This window comes from Coffea arabica, chromosome 2e (assembly GCF_036785885.1).
Source record: "Coffea arabica cultivar ET-39 chromosome 2e, Coffea Arabica ET-39 HiFi, whole genome shotgun sequence".
NCBI lineage: Eukaryota > Viridiplantae > Streptophyta > Magnoliopsida > Gentianales > Rubiaceae > Coffea > Coffea arabica.
Window position 1 is genome coordinate 72,192 of NC_092313.1, and position 21,285 is coordinate 93,476.

Genomic DNA, 21,285 nt, shown 5'->3' on the forward strand with positions numbered 1-21,285 from the left:
ATTTATATATAACCCCTTTATAATTTGAGTTAATGTATCATCGTTAATTTTTTTTATTAAAACTAATGGTGAATTGGAAAAAATCAAAATAATAAATTAACAAATTTACTGTTTCATTAGTTCTTATTTTTCCTCCAAACATAAAAGAGAAGAAATTGAAACAAAAATAGATAAATAAGAACTAGAAAAGATCATTAAAAATTTTGATTTAAAAACCTATAATGATATTTTTTTTGTTTCTTATTTATTTTTTTATTTCCCTTCTGACTCTTTTGTATTTGAAAAAAAATTAAAATTTTGTAGGTCAAAGTATAGGTTTTAAAAATTTTCTCTTCTCTTCCAAAAAAAATAGAGAGAAAGAAAAGAAAAAGTAGCGGTATGGTGAATTTGACAAATTATTAGGTTGACTTTGACTTTTTACAATTGACCGTTAGTTTTAACGAATAAATAAATGGTGCCACTTTAATCCAAATTATGAGTAGATTACATGTAGGTTTTTAAAACCATAGGGATTATGTGGTAAAATGTTAAATTATAGGGGGTAAAAGGTAATTTATTCTTTTCTTTTTCCACATCTATTTCCTTCATTTATAAGATGTTTGTTTTCTAGCTTCTTGATGGAAAACCTACTTCCTTAACCCTTTGACTTAAACTCAAACAACATGCAAATTTAGCTATATCCTCGCTAAATTTACTAATGTACAGTTTGTTCAATAAAAGGCTTAACAATATACAATATTTTGAATGAGTCAAAGTTTTTGTTTCACTATTTTGCCCCTTGATGTAGATTGGGACAAATAATTTGCCAAATCACTAATTTTGTAACTTTTCAAGTGTTTTGGTTGCCCAATCATTAGTGACAAGCTTGCAAATAAAAAAAAATGTAATTTTCTTCCATAGCTGTTGAGAATAGAGGAGGGAAATTTATGCTTTCACGGACCATATTGGATACTGTAGTGGGGCAAATTTCCTAGTAGCCACGTGTCAGTTTGGACATGATGACCTGTCAGCTCGGCCAACCAATCTACGGATGCCACGTGTCAGCTCGAAGGCTGTGGTATGGCGGCTCGGGCAGAGCAGCTCGGACATAGAGAACATCAGTTCGGCCGCCCCGCAAGCCGCGTGGGCTTAATGGGCCGCGCCTCCCAAGCCTTTCGGGATCCACGGGTGAAACCCTAGCAAGACTCCCCCTTGACTAGGATTCAAAATCCTATAAGGAAACTCTCTCCCTCCAACCTATAAATACAGCGCCACAAGACGACACAAGGTACACTATCTACAGTACTCTATACTGTTACCCTACTCGTAAGCTCTACTGACTTGACCGTCGGAGTTGCTCCGAGGAACTAGCCCCGCGGTCTGTCCATTTGCAGGTCGGTTCGTTCACCTGGTCAGCTCGCTAGCTCGCTCAGCCCGTCGTCAGAGCTATGTCAGGAATTAACCTGATGATTTCTCAGAAGAAGAAATAATAAGAGGGAAATAGGAAGGGAGAAACATGAATTGAGGGAGAATGAGGGAAATAAGGGAAATCTTATTGAGAATATTTCTGTAATGAATCTTGTCTGGCAAGCCTTTCCTATACTTGGCTATTTATAGAAATTTCCTACACCTCCATGCAACGTGACTGAAGCTGACAACTAACCATGCAACTAACTGAAACAAACTGCAACAGAATTCCTAACTAACTTCTTAAGTGCAACGACACCGTATGTGCCAGAAGTCTGAGCTGCCTTCAAAACGCCGCCGCATTCCCCAAAGCTACGTCGCATTACCTAGTGTTCCTGACAATACCCTTCCCTTTAGCGCATTCTTGTCCTCAAGGATGGAATCCTGGAAATTGGTTCTTGATGAAGTCAAGATCCTCCCAGGTGGCTTCCTCGAATCCCAGGTTAATCCACTTGATCAGAACCTGTGACACAGGCAATTGATTTCGCAGAATAGCCCTTCGTTTGAGAACCATTTCCGGAGCAACCTGAATTTGATCATCAGGACCAACCAGTGGTAGTGTAGGCATGACCTCCTGAGAACCTCCTACCTTCTTTTTAAGCATCGAAATGTGGAACACTGGATGAATTCGGGATCCCTGTGGCAATTCCAGTCTGTAAGCTACTTCCCCAATTCGAGCAATGACAGGGAAGGGACCATAGTACTTGGAGGCAAGTTTCAAGGAACGCCTCACTTCTACTGACCGCTGTCGATAAGGTTGAAGCTTCAGGTAGACCATATCACCAACCTCCAGAGCTCGTTCACTCCTCTTTCTATCCGTAAAATACTTCATGCGTTGCTGCGCCTGCGTCAAATTCTGGCGAAGAATCTGTAAGACAGCCTGCCTATCCCTGACAAGGTCACCAGCTGCAGGGACAATGGTATCAGAAATGAAGCCTAAGGGTAGATGATTAGGCTTATAACCATAAAGGGCCTCAAAGGGGGTCGTTTGCAGGCTAGTGTGGTAATTTGTGTTGTACCACCACTCAGCCAAGGGTAGCCAAGATTTCCACTTCTGAGGTCTGTCACTAGTCATACATCTCAAGTATGTTTCCAAACACTGGTTGACACGCTCACTCTGACCATCTGTTTGTCGATGGTAAGCTGAGCTGAAGTTCAATCGAGTACCAACTAGTCGAAATAATTCCTGCCAGAAAAGGCTGGTGAAAAGCTTGTCTCGGTCTGAAACTATAACCTCTGGTAGCCCATGCAATCTGAAGACGTGTGTGAGGAACAGTTTGGCAACCTCCACTGCTGAGAAAGGGTGTTTAAGAGGAATGAAATGGGACAATTTTGTCAACCTGTCTACCACCACCAGTATAGTGTCGGCACCTTCAGAGAGAGGTAAACTCTCTATGAAATCCATACTAATCTGAGACCACGCTTGGTTAGGCACTGGTAGGGGCTGCAACAGCCCAGGATAGGGAACATTCTCATGTTTGTTCCTTTGGCAAACATCGCACTGTTTGACAAAGTCAGCTACATCCTTCCGCATCCGAGGCCAATAGAAAACTGCACCTAGCCTTTTTAAACATCCCAACTGTCCAGAATGACCCCCTACTGCAGAACAGTGTAGCTGTTGAATGACTTGATGCCTCAGATCACCATGACTCCCCACATAAATCTTTTTCCTGAACCTCAGAACTCCATCTGCGTACTCATAATCAGTAACCGAAGTGGGGTCGACCAGTAATTGGGCAATTCTGTCCTGACATGCTGAGTCACCTTCATAACTTTCAGATACATCTGTCAGCCATTGGGGTTTGACACAAGTGATGGCGCAAGTTTCACCTGAAGAGTCTTCCTCTGGAAACCCCTTCCTAGACAATGCATCAGCAGCTTTGTTTTCAGCCCCCTTTTTGTATTGAATTTCGTAATCCAAGCCTAGGAGTTTTGTCAAACACTTGTGTTGTAGTGGAGTGTTCAGCCTTTGCTCTAGCAGAAACCTCAGACTCTGATGGTCAGTCTTAATAACAAAGTGGTACCCCAGCAAGTAATGTTTCCATTTCGTCACTGCCATCACAACTGCTAGCAGCTCCTTTTCGTATATGGACAGTCCTAAATTCTTAGGACTTAAAGCCTTACTGAGATATGCTATAGGCTGTCCCTCCTGCATTAACACGGCACCAATGCCTCGACTACAGGCATCAGTCTCTACTACAAACGGTTTAGTAAAATCAGGTATCCTGAGCACAGGAGTAGTGCTCATGATATCCTTAAGGTTCTGGAAAGCTTCAGCAGCTAATTCAGTCCAACAAAAAGAGTCCTTCCTCAACAACTCAGTCAAAGGCTTGCAGATTTACCCATAGCCTTGTACAAACCTCCTGTAATAACCTGTAAGGCCTAAAAAACCTCTCAAGGCTTTCACAGATTCAGGTACTGGCCATGCTCTAATGCACTCCACCTTCGCAACATCCATCTCAACCCCATTGTAGGATATGACATGGCCCAAATATTCCACTCTCAGCTGAGCAAACATACACTTAGACATCTTGGCATACAACTGGTGAGATTTCAAAATTCTTAACACGGTTCTCAGATGATTAGCATGGGATTGTAAATCCGGGCTATAGACTAGTATATCATCAAAGAAGACAAGGATAAATTTTCTAAGATATGGCTGGAAAATTTCATTCATGAGAGCTTGGAAAGATGTAGGCGCATTAGTCAGGCCAAAGGGCATCACTAGGAATTCATAGTGGCCTTGGTGTGTTTGGAAAGCTGTTTTATGAATGTCACAGGCTTTGACTCTGATTTGGTGATATCCTGACCTGAGGTCGATTTTGCTGAAAAACTTGGAGCCAAACAATTCATCTAAGAGCTCCTCAATGTTTGGAATGGGATACCTGTCTTTAATGGTAAGGTCATTTAGGTACCTATAGTCTACACAGAAACGCCAGGTGCCTTCCTTCTTCTTGACCAGTAAGACAGGGGAAGAGAATGGACTGGTACTAGGCTTAATGATGCCAGTTTGAAGCATGTTTGAGACTTGGTTTTCAATCTCTGTTTTCTGGGAATGTGGGTACCTATAGGGTCTGAGTTTAAAAGGCTGGGCATCTGGTTTCAGTGGGATGGTGTGGTCATGTGCTCGTTCTGGTGGTAACTGTGTAGGCTCAGCAAACACATCTGAGAACTCATGCAATAATTCAAAAATCTCACTGGGAAGTGGACTTACGCCATTCAAGTTACCTCCGTCAGACACAGAGCAGACGGTTGGCCTGGTTCTGTGCTTCTGTTGCATGAATTTTCTTACTGCTTTACCTCTGATAAGCTTCATTGAAGGTTGCTCAGCTACCCCTTCCAATACCATCTCGCCCCCTTCTTCTGATAGCTTGATCATCAGCTGTTGGAAATCAAAAGTGATAGGGCTGTACTGCACCATCCAATCCACTCCAAGTATGAGATCCCACGTTCCCAGTCCCATGACTATCAAAGGAAAATTAAAGTTGTACCCCTGGATGCTCCATGTTACATGTGGACAGAACAATTCACTGGAAATAGTGGTTACATCAGCGATGGTTGCCTTTAAGGGTGTCATACTAGCTGTCCTTAGCTCCATGGTCTCCAGTAAAGCTGCATTCAGAAAACTGTTAGTGCTACCAGTATCCACCAGAATAGATACCGTTTGTCCCTTCAACACCCCTTGTAATTTAAGGGTTTTTCTCTTGATAGAGGCTGTTAATGCATGTAGAGATATATCCACGGATTGCCCTGGATGGCCAGTCTGCTCATCCTGCTCCCTAATGGCATCCAGAAATTCAGTTTCCTCATCCTCTTCTAGAATGAGATTTAAGTGTCTGTATTTGCACTGGTGACCTGGGCTGAACCTCTCCCCACACTTGAAGCACAGGTGATTGTTTTTCCTGCGTAAGATCTCCTGAGGAGAGATCTTCCTATGTTCCTGGTTTGTATTCTCTGGAGTCCACTTCCTTTGGCCAATTTGTTCTGAAATTTTTTCCCTTGGTTTGGTTACAACAGTAGCACTGAGGGACTTGGAGCTTTCCCCAGGCTCCCAAGTCCTAAAGTTTCTGGTATTCCTCCCATTGAATGCCAATAACTGTTCCTGCCATTCTGCAATCTCGAAGGCCTCAAGTAAGGTAGCAGGTTTCAACATTTTAACCATAGGCTTGATCTCTTCCTTAATACCGCTGATGAAGCTGGAAACAAAATAGGATTCAGATAGGTGAGGATCTCTGATTAACATCAAGGAACTCAATTCCTCAAATTTCTCTTGGTAGTCCTTGACACTAGTGGTTTGGTGAAGCTTGTTGAATTCCTCCACTTCGTCTCTCCTCTCTCTGTCTCCAAATCTCCTATTGACTAGTTGACAGAATCCTTCCCAAGAGGTTCGTCCCTTGCTCCTTTTAATTCCTTGAAACCATATTTCGGCTTTCCCTACCAAATACATCTCCACTACTTCCAATTTCTGATCCTCAGGAAGTTGATGAACCAGAAAATACTTCTCACATTTTCTGATCCATTCCTGAGGTCTGTCCCCTTCAAAAAAAGGAAGTTCTACTTTAGGTAAGCTTGGGATCGTAACCTTATGCTCCTTGCCTGCTGCTGACTGATCTCCCCACTCTCTGCATCTGGCATGTGGATTGGTCAGTAGAGGAGTCTTCTCTGGGGGAGGCGAATCACCAGTTGCTGTTGCTCTGTCTCTGTTGAGAGCCTGCAGAAATGAAGTCAACTTCGTCTCCATTCCTGCCATTAACGCGTCAATCTTCTTGTCGAGCTCGTCCATTTTGGTATCTACGTGCGTTCGAGCGTCCTGTAACTCCGTTTGCAGGGAGTCTACTTGAATCTGAACCCTAGTCTCAAGTTTCCGGAGCTGTTCATCTAGATTCTTGAGTCTGGTACCGTCTGCCATTTGAATTTGCAGTTAAGTTGCACCGAGGATTGAAGGCTCTGATTACCACTTGTCAGGAATTAACCTGATGATTTCTCAGAAGAAGAAATAATAAGAGGGAAATAGGAAGGGAGAAACATGAATTGAGGGAGAATGAGGGAAATAAGGGAAATCTTATTGAGAATATTTCTGTAATGAATCTTGTCTGGCAAGCCTTTCCTATACTTGGCTATTTATAGAAATTTCCTACACCTCCATGCAACGTGACTGAAGCTGACAACTAACCATGCAACTAACTGAAACAAACTGCAACAGAATTCCTAACTAACTTCTTAAGTGCAACGACACCGTATGTGCCAGAAGTCTGAGCTGCCTTCAAAACGCCGCCGCATTCCCCAAAGCTATGTCGCATTACCTAGTGTTCCTGACAAGCTACTCCGGGGAGCTAGCCCCCTCCGTTTATTTTTTTCTCTGCAGGACAGGTCGTTCGTTCTCTCCCTGTCAGTTCGGCCTATCAGCTCGCTCAGCCCGTCGCAGCTCAGCTCGGATCGCGTTTTTGACAGTCACATCAGATACCTTTCAGGTTTTTTTTTATTTTAATAATCTCCATAGTCTGTACCAATTTCATCAAATTGATAATGGGTTGAATCATTGATAAAAAAATTTTTAAAAAAAATTAACGTTGAGGTTTATAAAATAACACTAACATCCCTTGGCAGCATTGTGAGTCCAATTGGTTACATCGCATAGGGAAAAATTACTCATATACCCTAAGATATTGTGTCTTATTGAAATTTAATATCCGACAATTAATAATTAGAGCACTAATTATCGCTTAATAATTAATTAACCAAAATATCTGTTGGAATTTTTTTAATGTGAACAGTGACCTGCAATTACAAAATGGTACCAATTGATGTACCAAATATTTATTCACCCTCAGAAATTAATACGCCAAACAATAATTTGTCTGGATTTTTTTTCACAATTACCTTGCGATTGCACTTGCAATATTTGCTCTTGGTGCTAAAGGATGTGGATGAATTTTATGATTTTTCCTTATAGCTCGACAAGACCATAGTTTCTACACCTATACTTCACCTTCAACTTACGAAATCTACACAAAATCAATATTCCATCCCCCATCCCCTCAAAATTTGCTTATTTAAGTAAAAATGAGATCCATTATAATGCTTCTTGTTGCCTTTATACACGTTTACCTTCCTCACTTTTATTAATACGTTTTTCATTTCCTTACAATACAACTTGTACACAAGCATAGAGGGCATTTTTGAAATAAAAAGTTTATCTCTCTCTAAAAGTACCTTCTTAATGGTACATTTTATGATTTGGACCGATTTTGTTACCGAAAACTTAACCTTGGGAGAGTTTAGTATAATTTTACAGACTCAAGGGAGGTCAGTGAAATTGTTGAAAACCTCAAGGAGGTTTCTGAAATTATCCTTGTTGTAATGGCAAAATTTGGGGCGGTGCGGCGGATGTGGCATGGGTATCGCTACTGGGACGTAAGAGAAAAAAACAGGAGGACAGATGAAATTTATTGCGGTGGTGTGAAATTTCAAATTTTTAATTTTAATGAAGAGGAGACAACTCGCCAGCATTGCCATAATTGTCCTCTGCAGCACTCTGCTTGCTTTGGTTGAGCGTCTGCTTTCCTTATCCGAGGTTCATTGTCGTCAACAAGAACAACAGCACAACTTAGGGTTTTGCGGTGAAGAAGAGGAAGAAATCGCAGATCAACTGATTCGGATGGCAACTGTCGGAGGATTACACGATTCTACTTCTCCATCATCGCAGCAGAATAACTCTGAGATTGACGCCCTTGCTCGATTTGCTATCCAGGAACACAACAAGAAAGAGGTAAACTTTACTGTCTTTACATAGGTACATACGTAGTGAGTTTTCAGAGCAATTGGGATTGTACACAAGGGCAGCACCCACACAACACACCACTATTCTCCTATTCTATTAGCCAAGACATTCCCAATCTAACCCCGACTCAAGAACCAGAGCCCAGTTCGGAAAGCCTGACCAAAAATTGGCTCCATGAGACCAGAAATCGAAACACATCTTGACTGAAAGATGACGGCATTTCTTAATCTCCGTATATATGTGATACACCGTAGCAGCTAAACACAATCTCTTCAACTGCTTTGCAAAAGATGAAAAAGCGTTTGAACACCAATGACCCACACATATTCGACCCCGAGTATGATCCTCATCCCCCTAGTATGATCCTCTAAAAGTCACACATATTCGACCTTAGTCCACACTCGTCTAATCCTGCAAGTCTGCAACAGTTAAAAAACAAGTGCTCCATATCTTCCTCCTCTCCTCCACTGAACACACATAGGCTAGATGGCATAACTATACCCCAATTTCGAAGCCTGTCCATAGTAGATGGTTTCCTCTTGCAAAGAAGCCACAGGATAAATGCATATCTTGGAACATACCCTTTTCCCCATCCCAAGTTTGTTCACACCACGTTGTCCCTTGATTCACATAGGGTTTTCGTGGCAGACTTGACATTGAAAGCCCCACACAACCTGATCTTCAAACTCAGTTAAGGGGACCAAACCTTGAGGACTAGCATCCTTTAATTTCCTTACCTCTGCTGTTTCCTTTATACCTATAGGCTACTATGATCTCAGACACCAAAGTAGAGGGTCTACAACAGAAGCTGTGTGAGAGATTTTCAGTGAAACATTTGTACGAAAGCCCAAGAGGGTTCCAAAGCATCATACCAGAAACTAGTCCTGGTACCATTGCCAACAATATGAGGAATAAAACGTTGAGCTAGATTCCAGATCTTAAAAATTTTCCTCTAAACCTATGATGCATCATTCAGAATATTTACTACCCAAGGATTGGTTCTTCAAAAGAATTCTTTGCGCTCATCTAACCCATAATGCATCCTTCTTGTTGCTAATATTCCAGATCAGCTTCATTATCAGGCTTTTGCTCCACAGTTCGATATTGTATAAACCCAAACCTCCTCCTTTCTTTGGAGTACAAACTTCATTTCAGCAAACTCGAGCCCCATACATTTGTTTCACTTCACCAGCCCATAAAAAAGAAGCCAAAATACTGTTAATTTTACGGATCACTAATTTTGGCAAGATAAAACACGCTACACCAGTGCAGATATATTCCAGACAGAACAGATTGGATCAATTGTAAACAATCACCATAGATCAATATTTTGTTTGCCCAGCTCTTAATTTTTTGCTCCAATTTTATAAAGATTGCTTGGCAGTTTTTATAAGATAATCTGGAACTAATTAAAGGTATCTTTTATCCGTTGAGCAATGGCCCTTCCACTCGGCACTGTTGGGTCACTAAGGCCGACTACAGGCAGCACACCCCCTGGCATTTGCATCACATTACACACAGAATTAGCTGCCAGCACATCTAAACCACCTATAAAGATCTGACATTTCTGCATGTTAGGTAAAAGACCAGACATAACTCCAAACTCCTGCACAGTCCTCTTCGTTACCTGAAAAGATTTAGGTGTAGCAGCAGGGATAAGGAACAAATCATCAGCAAACACAAGGTGGGACAAATGTAGCTCCTTGCATTTGGGATGGAAATCAAAGCCTAACTCTCTGATATTCCATTCAAATAAGGCAGAAAACATCTCCATACATACTTAGTCTTTAGGCAATTCCGTTTATTTCTACCCTGTTTCCTAATTGTATTTGCTATAGTTTTAACATTGAGCCCTGAGAGCTCTATTCCTTTAATTGGCTGCTCATTTTCGCTGTTTCGTCATTGTTGTATTGTTGTAAGTTACTTGCAGCCCGTCCAATACCCAATTGCCTTTCTGCATATGCATCTTATTGCCCATATCTTGCTTAAACTGTTCAATGGGTAACCATAACTCGTGTGGTTGTTGGAGGGGGAACTTCTTAATGACTCGGTGCTGTGAGTGGCATACCAATTGTCTTCTAATTTAGCCACAACATCTCTGCATGAGCTGTTTTGGGTTCACTTGAAGAAGATGAAAAACTAGTCAAAATTTCATGTCAGGAGTTCTAGCTGGGGTTGTCAATCAGTAATCAGTAACACCACACAGTCTATACAAGTGAACTGTCTTTTCATTCTTGCTGGGAATTTAATGGTGCCGAGCCCTCCTTTACCTCAACAGGAAGACAAAAAATGGCTTGCAACATAGTATTCTTTAACCTTTCTTTTTGGGTTGCTGCATGATTTTTTATCCACTCTTTTGTTTTGCATTTTTTAAATATTATTGGGACATTCTTTATGTGTCCTGTTGTGACTTTTAGGTTTGGATGTTAAATCCAATTTCATGTCCAACTTGTCAGTTCTCTATTTACTTTTTACTTAGCTAAATGGCTGGTGAAGAAAAGCTTCATATGTAAGATCTGCCAAGATGTGCGAAATTTTATTATTCAAGGACACGGGTACACTACTTTTGGTTGTGTATGCTACTTGCTAAGATTGTTTTAGTAGTAGCAGGTTGATTATTTTTTTTTGTACCATTATTCTAGGTGCAAGTCATACTTTAAGAGGTCTAGCATATAAGATGGGTTTAGCAATATTTGTAGTTAAAAGTGAATGCTGACTTTCTTTTTTCAGTTTTTCTGTGATATTTTCAAAATCTTTATGTTATTTTTAGCATGGGTGTTCTTCGCTGTGAAGGCAGATTAATAACCAGGTTTTTATTGCTCATGCATAGAATCTTTGCACATGCCTATGACTCCTTTAAATTGTTTGACAGAATGCATTGTTTGAGTTGGTGAGGGTGGTTGAAGCACGAGAACAAGTTGTTGCTGGGACACTGCACCATCTTACTCTTGAGGTCATTGATGCTGGAAAGAAAAAGCTGTATGAAGCTAAGGTGTGGGTGAAACCTTGGTTAAACTTTAAAGAACTGCAAGAATTCAAGCATGTTGAGGACATTCCCTCTTTTACTCCCTCTGATCTTGGCATCAAGAAAGGTTTGAGTTCTTTTTTCGTTGTTTGTTCACTTCTTTATGATCTTAAAACTTTTCTAGAGGTAAGTTGATTAAGAGTGTTCATGGCCTGGGGTATGTTTGTCATTTAGACTTTAACACACTTTTACTCGAGCTGTTCCTTTACTCAGTGCTGTGTTTTGGGGTGTTTGTTTGTTGGCTCGTCAAATAGACAGTTATGTGGAAATAACTGTAGCCTGTTGAGGGTTGGACTTGTAAATGGGCTTCAAAAGTAGTAAGCTCCTCTGATATGGTATAAAAAGGAAAACCAACAAAAGAAGATGGATGAGATACAAATGCTCTGGTTACAGATTAGGGAAATGCGGAAACAGAAGAATAATAGAAACAATAACAAATTACAGATTTGAGACACATGCACATGTTGCCAATGAAGTATTTTTTGGGGAGTTAGGAAGGGATAGGGAAGAGAGAAAGGTTTTAGTTCATTTCTTTCAGTGCTAAAACACTACCTCAAACTATTTTAATGTGCAATCCTAAAGCTTTTAAATCCTCTTTTTGTTTGAATTACATCGTATCAGTGGGCTGAGATAAACTTGAGGAATGTAATGAACTCAGGAGGAACTACTTACATTGCGTGGAGTGTGGCCATTTTTGGGAGAAAGTTATGCAAATAAAAAACAAAAAAACAAATGGGAAAAAAAAGGAGGAGGATGATCCATCATGTGAAACAGTGAGGAAGTGGTGTGAAAAGAAACTTGAAATCTCCTGGCAACTCAAGTTTGAAGGAGCAGTGTAAAAAGTCTATTTTGCGAGGCATAATCAGTTATTAGCATTTTTAGCCCTGTTGAAAACTCAATTTTCCTAGAAACAACCTTACTAAGCTAGATTCCATGGACCTAACGGAAGTAGACCTGCGTTTTTGGTTTGTAGTCAAGTTAACCAGCAAGTTGAGAAAACCTATTTCAACTTGTTGCTGTTAAGCACAGCACTGCAATCACTTTCGTATTATTTGCTTACTTGACATGGCAAAGCATTTTGGCTGGATGAGTTCATGCCTTTCACACTAGGCTGCCATAACTAATTTGGGAGAAGTCAGGTACGGAGTGATGATTACAGTGAATAGGAGTAAGAAATTAAAGATCTAGGTGTCCTTCTAGCGCCATGCCAGTAATTGATTCTTTGTTTTTGGTGCATATTCTGGATGAATTATGGTAATGGAAGTGTATTAAGCTTCCTTCCTTTTGATTGTTGGCCTCGTATTACATTAGGGTTTTCTCCTGTTCTGATGTTTGGCTTTGGCAATTTTGCCCCATTGCTTAAAAAGGTGTAGATTGAAGATGTATTTATGTTCATGGGAGACGTTCATATTTTAGGTTTTAAACCTATATGGAAGTGCTTGTTATCTGACTTTATATGACTTGGTCTTTAACTCAGATGGCCATGGCTTGGGATGGCAATCAGTGCCAGCACATGATCCAATTGTCCAAGATGCTGCAAACCATGCGCTCGCAACCATCCAGCAGAGATCTAACTCGCTTTTTGCTTATGAGCTTCTTGAGATACTTCATGCAAATGCTGAGGTATCTTCCTGACATCTGGTGGATGATTATTTTTAATTTTTTGATCACAGTGAGTCTTTTTCTTTCGAACATTGGTTTGCTGAATTTGTTGTATGCTGTCCAATCTCCTCCCAAAGAAGTGAGATGATTAATATGAATCTGGTTTATTCAAAGGTGCTTGCAGATATTTAAATACCTCTCTAATAGGATTTGTGCAACATCATGTCCGACATTGCTTTTGCTAGTAGGTTATTTCTGGAAGTCTTTTGATATGGAATTGTGATATTTTATAGAACCCTTTTTCTTGTATTTAGTGATTTATACATGGGATATCAGGATGACTTGATACTGCGAGTTGCTTGGACTCTGCAGCATCTTTCCTCTTATGAGTATTGAAGAGAGCACTCTTTGGCATTCTTTTCTTTGAGTGTGCTGTAGCATTTAGGAATGCCTGGTTTTGGAAAGTGTTCTTTATTTATCTCTTTTTCCCTTTTCTCAGGTATTGTCTGCAGATATCTGCTATTGAATTTTCTAGTGAATTACATTTCCTTTGTTTAGATGTTAATTCTTCACCCTGCTCTTCTTTGGGACAACCAATTAATGTAATATATCTTGCTGATTTTTTTACCTCCTTACCCTGTAGCAGGGGGTTAACTTTACTATTGGAAGCAGACTGTTAAGTACTGGTATGACCAGTATCACAGCCTTCATCAGTCAGATTGCATGTCTGGCTGGCTATGGTTTGAGTTATCCTGAAGATAAAAATTGTTGTTGGCATTCTTGTTAGGAGGTCCTATAAATTGTGTAGGGCGGGATGCATTAAATGGATTGTCTTTATAGGGTGGGGGCTTTGCATGTTGGTTATCTTGATGGAGCAAGTTGTGGTATCTAAGCTGTGCTAGCTGCTGGTGATTGATAACGAATTTACAATGGGTCCCCTAAATTGGCATTTCTGTTCATGTTGCAGTTTCTTCCTTTCTGTTTGTTGTCTTTGCTTTGCTGTAAGAGAGGAAAATGATGGATATTCATCTGATTATTTGTTTTCCTATATTTTGTTTTGGATATTTTTGGCTGCAAAAACATCTTTGCCCCCCTTAAAGATGTTTCAGTAATGAACCCTAGCAGTTGTGCGGTCAATCTTTTCTGTAACATGTGGTGACTAATTATCATTAGTCTGTCACTCATGGCATTTGATTGGTAATCATGTCTCTCTAAGTTAGCCTTTTTAATTGTAATAAAAAGTCAAGAAAAATTGCTTTTTTTTTTTTTTAGGAACAGTACTTTTTAAAGCACTTCTGGTAAGGTAATGTTAAAATGACTAGTGTCTCGTAAATGCATGGATAGTGAGATTGAAAATATGTCTCGATTCAGTTTTTTTTTCCTTTTTTTTAAAATTTTTTTCATAGGAAGAGGGAGGGGGGGGGGGGGGTTGGGTGGGTGAGACTTGAGAAGTGGGGAAGAGGAAGGGGGAATTTGAACCCAAGACCTCAAGGTCCTGGTGCCTCAGCCTTAGTAATTTACAATTTCAAATTGTGGTTCAAAAAAGATCTCATCTGCATTTCTTCATGAAGGTGTTGATCTTACTGTCTTTTAATCAAGTTTGTCAACTATGCTCTTGCTAATGCAGGTTCATTTGCTGGCCGTTTAGCCTCCTTACTCCTTAAGGTTCATTCCTGATTGTGTTTCATTTCTGATTAGTTAAGTTTTTAATGCAAGCCGTTTCCCTCAACAGGTTGCTGAAGAATCTGCTAGGTTTGATCTGCATCTTAAGGTCAGAAGGGGAGGGAGTGAGGAGAAATTCAAGGTTGAGGTTAACAGGAACAGTGAAGGTTATTTCCACTTGAATCACATGGAACCGCTACAGTCTTGATTCGTATCATAGGTTAGGCATGACCTTGGTACTTTTAGGATCGCCGAGTATGGGCCAAGAAGTAATGTGTCTTGTGTAAATTTTGTACGTTGCTAGAATCCGCTGCATGGTTGTTGTCAGACGTCTGAAGTGGCCGATATGTTTTTCTTAACTGTATTAAGCAATTCTAAGTGAGGATCCTTTTGCCTTCGCTTGCTTGCTTGTCATATAAAGGGCTTATGTTTAATAAGAATGCTTCTTCTGGATTTGATCTAAGAGGGCTTATGTTTTTGTGTTCTGCAAACGGTGGGTTACTAATCTGCCGAATGTTTCACTATAACCAAATCAGAGCTCCTCTTCATTGATTTAGGTATGTTTGGATCTGTGATTATTTTGGAAAAGTATTTGTAATTGTAATGCTAACATGCTTTTTCAATTACCTGTTTATCTTGCTAATCATCTTTTTATATCACGTGTTATAATAATTATTTCAAATAATGCTCCAAATACTTGCGTAAATGTCCAACTCTCTATTCAAAGTCCTGCATTATATTGTAGGTTGTACTCCTGGTGAGAACGCCTATGTTATAAATTAAGTATATCTTTATGATATGAAATTGAGGGTAAATTATATTAACCTCCTTTCTAGTTGTAAAAGCTAGAGACTGACTCGTCTTTGATTTCAGAATAATAGGGACCTCCACTCTTGTTTGTTAGATAGCAAAAAAAACTTCGCCTATCATTCAGATAAATTAACTATTCTTATTTTAAACTCTATTCAATGTTCCCAAACTACCCTTGCAATGGTATAAGTGCTTATTTTCCAAAAAAAAAAGATGAGGTTTTTGGTGCTAGTTCTTTCTTTTCTTCAAACGTTATAATTGTAAAAAGTTAATAGCACCTAATTATACGTATAGCCATAAAAGTAGGGCTTTCATCAATTTTATCTTTTATTTTTAATTAAATGTATGAATTTTCATATGCAGGTCCACAAAACTTTTTTTTTTTTGGTTAAACTTTACTACTAAATATTGATATCTTGATTCCATTATATGGGACATATGAGTTGCTTTGGCTGAGGGAATATTAGACTCCAGAAATTAGAAGTCGTCGGATCAAATTCACTTTCCACCTCTTCGCTTATTAAGTCCTACCCCTTTCATATTGTTAAAAAAAAAAAAAAAAAGAGTTGCCCCATTTTTTAAGTCTTACATCTCCCTACTGAAAAAAAATTATAAAAGAAAAACAACGGAAAATAAAAGAGTTGCTTTGATAAATGTATTGTCACTACACCTCATTTTATTTAATCCAATTTATTTTAGAATGTACACATCCAATTTATTTTATAAGTAAACAAGTGTTCATATTTGGTTATTTTGATAAGTAAGAGTAAAAACTTTAAAATAAAGTTACTAATATGCATGGTCTCCAACTTTCATGAATAAACTCTCTTGTTCTACTACTTCTTCCTTTTCGAAGGAAACTAATTTTGTTTTGACTTGTCTAATATAAATGACATGAACAAGAAACGTAATGAGTAAAAATGTAAAATAAAAACTTCTATAAATGTTGGTGGATATAAAACATTGATAAGGGAGGTCTATGTAATTTTGAAATCAAGTGGGGAGGTCCTTAACTTAGCAAAAACTATAGGAGAGAAATATAACTTACCCTAAAATTAAATTACACATGGTTTTTTTTAGTTTATTAACTTTATTTTTTATTTATTTTAAATTCACTGCCATAATTTTTTGGAAAAAATAACCGGTTTTGTCCTTAACATTTGGAAACAAAAAAAACTTTTTCTATCAATTACTTTTAAAACGAAGTAAGTTAATTCCTCACATTCTAAAAATGAAGCAAATTATTCTCAAAAGGGTAAAATACAAGGAACCCTCTTATGATTTCGTGAAAAAAACACCTTAACCCCTATCATTTAGAAACCTCCACATAAATATCATAAACTTCATAATTAAAGTGAAAATTATCTTCTGAACCGACTGATTTACCGGCAGCAGGTCGAATACCCAAAATACCTTCATTTATAATAGAGAATGAAAGAGAATCAAGAACTGACTCTCTCTCGTTCATCCTGTGTAAGAAGAAAAATCCTAAAACAAAAGATTTGACTAATAAATTGTTGCTGAAATATTGTGGATCTGAGTTGAAAACGGCGTGGCTGCATCCGGTCGCGAAGAACGGAATGTCAGATTGGTGGTTGTATTTGATCGTGAAGCTTGTTCGACATTTCTAGGTAAGAATCAGAACTTATTGTTCAATATTCAGTTCATTTGATGTTTAGGATTTGTATTCTTTTTTCAATTTATTTATTCCTTTTCCGCTATATATTGGGGCTTAAATATACGGTTTCTGTCATTTTTATAATTGGTGGTCCATATGTAGGTGATTTATCAGAGAAAAATAGGGTTTAAAAATGTAAAGTTCTTAACTTTTTTAGCTTTTTTGGAGAATATAGGTCTTTTTTGGAGTCTGTGGTTGATGTCAGGAGGAAATAATATGTGTCGGGTCTGGATTTGAGTACTAAATTAGATTTCACTATATAATCTAAAAGTGTTGATTAAATAATATGTGTCAGGTCTAACTAATTGTTGTTATAATCTGAAAGTGTGATGTAGTTTAATATAATTTATTAATCTATATTTGAATTCTGAAGTGTTGATTAAATAATTTAGGTTGTGGACCATGTCAGATCATTTTAGGACAATGGATATCCACATGCACTATGGTGAACGGTTTATACATCATCCCAAGATTAGGTATACAAGTGATTTAGTGAGAATGTTTCACAAATTCGACCCTGATGAATTATCAGCATATTCATTGTTGAACCTGTACTCCAAAATTGAAAAACAAGCGGCATGTGCAAAATTTTGGTATTCCATTCCAGACCATGATGTGGATATAGGTGTTATCCCAATAAATGATGACGTGGACATAGAATTGTTGACTACCTGTTATGAAGGGCTTCCCTATATGCATATTTATGTAGAGGCAGGTCAGACCCCTATCAAAATTGTCTCACCGGATGGCAAGCTCTTATTCGAAAAAGTGACAAATGATGGTGATACAAATCAAGATATGCCATCGGACAATATTCGAGTTCCTATAGGACCGGTTAAGCTAGCTCGAGCTAAGAGGCTGCAAGAGGAGCTTTAAGGGCTTGTCCGAGATGTACAAAGTCAAGAAATTGTCCCCAAAGTTATTGAGAGATTTGAGCATGAAGGTTTGAAGGTTGTTCATGTTGTTCAAGTGAAGGAGAATCACGAGTGACACCTAAAACCTAGCCGAGCACTTACTCTCGAATCCATAGTTGTAAGTCCCAAAGACAACCAAGAGGGGGGGTGAATTGGGTTATTCAAAATCTTAATCAGATTTAGGCAATTTTTGCTAAATTAAAATTTCCTTCTTTTCTAGTAATGATCAACCAAGTGGATTAGAAGACAAGAGCAATATTGATCAGAAACACAAGTATAAACAAGCAATGAGAATTTTATTAAACAGAAAAGTAAATTGGGGAATCAAACCAAGTGTCTACCAAGCTATCCTCAAACTTGAAGACCACACACTAGGAAGAGCAACTTCTCTTTGATGGAAGACGATCAACTAGATGTACAATGGAGGGAGCACTTCCTCCTTGCCCTAAGCCTCACTTAGTCAAGCTAAGAAGTTTTACAATCACTCAGAAAACCCTCAACAAAGCTACACTAAAGATCCTTTCAATCACAAAAGAAATGCTCACCAGAAATTCACACCACTTTAAAACAAATCTAGCTTTGGAGACTATTTTCTAGCTAAAATATCTCTTGAGATCTTGTAAACAAAGTGTGCAAAAGTCCTCCCTTCGTTCAGAACAGTTTGTTTTTAAAGGGGAACAGAAATGAGCTTCATTAAAGCTTCCAACGGATAGAAGGCAGATGAAGGGTCAGCTAGCCGTTGGGGCTTTCGGACGTCCGACGATCAAATCATCGTCCGAACCAATCGTCCGAAAATAGCCAAGTTGAAGTTCGGACGTCCGATGAGATTTTTATCGTCCGACAGCACAGCGTCCGATCGTAGGCCGAGAGCTAGCAAGTTATCTTGGAATTTTTCGGATGTCCGATCTGGTTGATATGCGTCCGAGGTATGCGTCCGATCCTTCCGGACGTCCGACAGTTTCCTTTCGGCCGTCCGACCTGATTGTCCTGTTTTTGCTTCTCATTTTGGTTGTCTTGCATTTCATGACATATTTGAACCTGATTCTTGGATAGACAGAAACACTTGTATTTGAAAGAGGTTAGATAAACATTTCAAAGTACCAAGAATGACCAACTAGACATACTTAAAGGACAGTATCTTTGATCGGAACAAAATAATGACTAAATTCATTTATATTATTTCAATCTTGTTTGCCACATCCAAAGCATCGTAGACTGGAGTCAATCAAACATATGCTTTCCTTGTTCCATCAGGCCTGATCAATCTTGGTCAGTATAAACGAACTTTTGTGATCATCAAAACCAAGAATAACAATAGTAATGTTTAGTGGTTATTTAGTTGCTTTGGAGTTATGTTTAGTCATTTCAAATTGAGGAATAATTCGGCCAGCTTGCATGCCTTGAGAGCCGATTCTGGTTCTCCTAAAATGTAGGGAGGTTTGTCATGTTTTAGCCTTTTCCGTTTCACATTAGGTTTCTTACTTGTAAGGCTATAAATAGCCTACCTATGGTCATGTTTTATTCATTCAATAATACAATCAGATTCAAGAGTTTTCTTGGTTTTGTCCAAGACTTCTTGAACAACTTAGAGTTTTTTTTAAGTGTTCATGACTTATCAATCTAAAATCGCATTAGGTTGTGGCGTCTATTACCTTTATACCAAGGTTCATTAACCACGTGATTAACAGGTTGAGGTCTTCTGCTCCAAGTTTGGTACCTTTTTGTCAATTCTGAATCTAATCTCTTACGAATTTCTTCACAAGGTTGGCGACTTTCGTATCAGATGGTCCACTTGCTTTACTGTATAATGAAAGTTCTTCAGAAATCAATTCAGATCTGACTAGAAATCGTGCGGGAGTTTCACAAAATTCTGTTGATTTGACTGGTTTTGAACTATATGTTGGTGATACAAGAGGGCAAGAAAATGACTTAGATGGCACAACTGATGTAGAAGCTAATGATGACACACAAAATCCCTTCGAAACAACTAAGAAAAATAGCAGAAAGGGTGGTAAAACTCTCGTGAAGAATAAACAAACTGTGGTGCAACCTGTGAAGAGAACAGCTAGAAAATCTGTAAGGAAATTATTTTAACAGAATACCAGAATAGATGCTGTCGACAACCAGCAAGAGGCTTCTTCAGTGAACCAAAGTGCAGTAGAATATGAAAAGTACGATAACTTTGATAGAGAAGCAGACACTGTCAATAGAGAAGAGCAACAAGATAATTCTTACAGAGAACCAAATCAAGTCAATAGAGAACAGCACCATAGTGATGGAAACGAAGAAGCTGATCCGGATTGGTTAAGAAAGGACTTAGAATTTGCAGAAGATGAGGACATCTTTGCAACTGCTGGTTCAACTGTACCTCAAACAAATCAGCAAATTGATGACTTGAATGAGTAGTAGCAAAAACATTAGGAATCAGAAGGTGAGGAGTCCACAGCACAGCATCAGCATGGAGGAGACCAACCTATTGGCCTTGACACTGAACAATGGAATGAACCTATGACTGCAGATGAATACTTCCTATATTCTGGTGATGAAAATGGGTCTGACTACTTATATTTCAATGCTGCAGTGGAGTTTAACAAGCCAAAATTTGAATTAAAGGTTGGGAAGAAATTCACTCATTTTACAAAATTTAGAGAAGCACTTGTAGAATGGAACATTAGAGAGGGATATGAAGTTTTATATGTCAACAATGATAGTTGGAGAATAACTGTCAAATGTGTAAAAGGATGTTCTTGAAATATTCATGCAATTAGAGTTAATGAGACTGATACTTTTCAGATCAAAACACTAAAGGGAGAGCATCATTGCGGCAGATAGTACATTAACAAGCATGCAACCTCAACTTATCTGAATAGAAAGTTTCAAAGGAAGGTTCGAGATGACCCTAATTGTAACCTGGATGGCATTATTAATGATGCCAGAAGAAAATTCATGGTTAATATAAGTAGTAAAAAAACATATAAAGCTAAGAGGAATGCCAAGGAGGCAATCAAAGATTGTAATATGGAGCAATATGAACGGCTGTGGGATTATTCTGCCACGGTTAGACAGTCAAATTTAGACAGTAATATAGCAATACAAATAGACAAGAGGTCTATTGAGTAAAATGCAACATTTCAAAGGCTGTTCTATGGCTCAGGTGCTCTTAAAAAGGGCTTTCTTGCAGGTTGTAGACCAATCATTGGCCTAGATGGTTGCTTTTTTAAGGGTCCCTTTGGAGGTCAGCTATTAGTAGCACTTAAAAGGGATAGGAATGATAATATATTTTCCATAACCATTGCCATTGTTGAAGCAGAAAACTATAACAGCTGGACTTGATTTTTGAAGGAACAGACTACTCATATTGAAAGGG

The 21,285-nt window shown here is 38.7% G+C and overlaps 2 protein-coding genes across 2 annotated transcripts; one reads left to right on the forward strand and one right to left on the reverse strand.

The window, feature by feature from the left end:
• Positions 1-3,784: 3,784 nt before the first annotated feature.
• Positions 3,785-6,355, reverse strand: LOC113733379 (uncharacterized). The gene has a single exon (XM_027259752.1). The coding sequence runs from the start codon at positions 6,353-6,355 to the stop codon at positions 3,785-3,787; it is 2,571 nt and encodes an 856-aa protein (XP_027115553.1).
• Positions 6,356-7,832: 1,477 nt separating this feature from the next.
• LOC113729781 (cysteine proteinase inhibitor 6) lies at positions 7,833-15,076 on the forward strand. The gene is made up of 4 exons (XM_027254016.2): positions 7,833-8,215; positions 11,100-11,319; positions 12,730-12,875; positions 14,587-15,076. The coding sequence occupies exons 1-4, from the start codon at positions 7,931-7,933 to the stop codon at positions 14,722-14,724; spliced, it is 789 nt and encodes a 262-aa protein (XP_027109817.1). The 5' UTR covers positions 7,833-7,930; the 3' UTR covers positions 14,725-15,076.
• Positions 15,077-21,285: the final 6,209 nt, after the last annotated feature.

Excerpts from the sequence above, each read along its gene's own strand:
- LOC113733379 (XM_027259752.1), bottom strand. The coding sequence starts at position 6,355 with ATGGCAGACGGTACCAGACTCAAGAATCTAGATGAACAGCTCCGGAAA.
- LOC113729781 (XM_027254016.2), top strand. The coding sequence starts at position 7,931 with ATGAAGAGGAGACAACTCGCCAGCATTGCCATAATTGTCCTCTGCAGC. Across the intron at positions 8,216-11,099 it reads AGGAACACAACAAGAAAGAG|AATGCATTGTTTGAGTTGGT; the intron begins GTAAACTTTACT and ends ATTGTTTGACAG. Across the intron at positions 11,320-12,729 it reads TGATCTTGGCATCAAGAAAG|ATGGCCATGGCTTGGGATGG; the intron begins GTTTGAGTTCTT and ends TCTTTAACTCAG.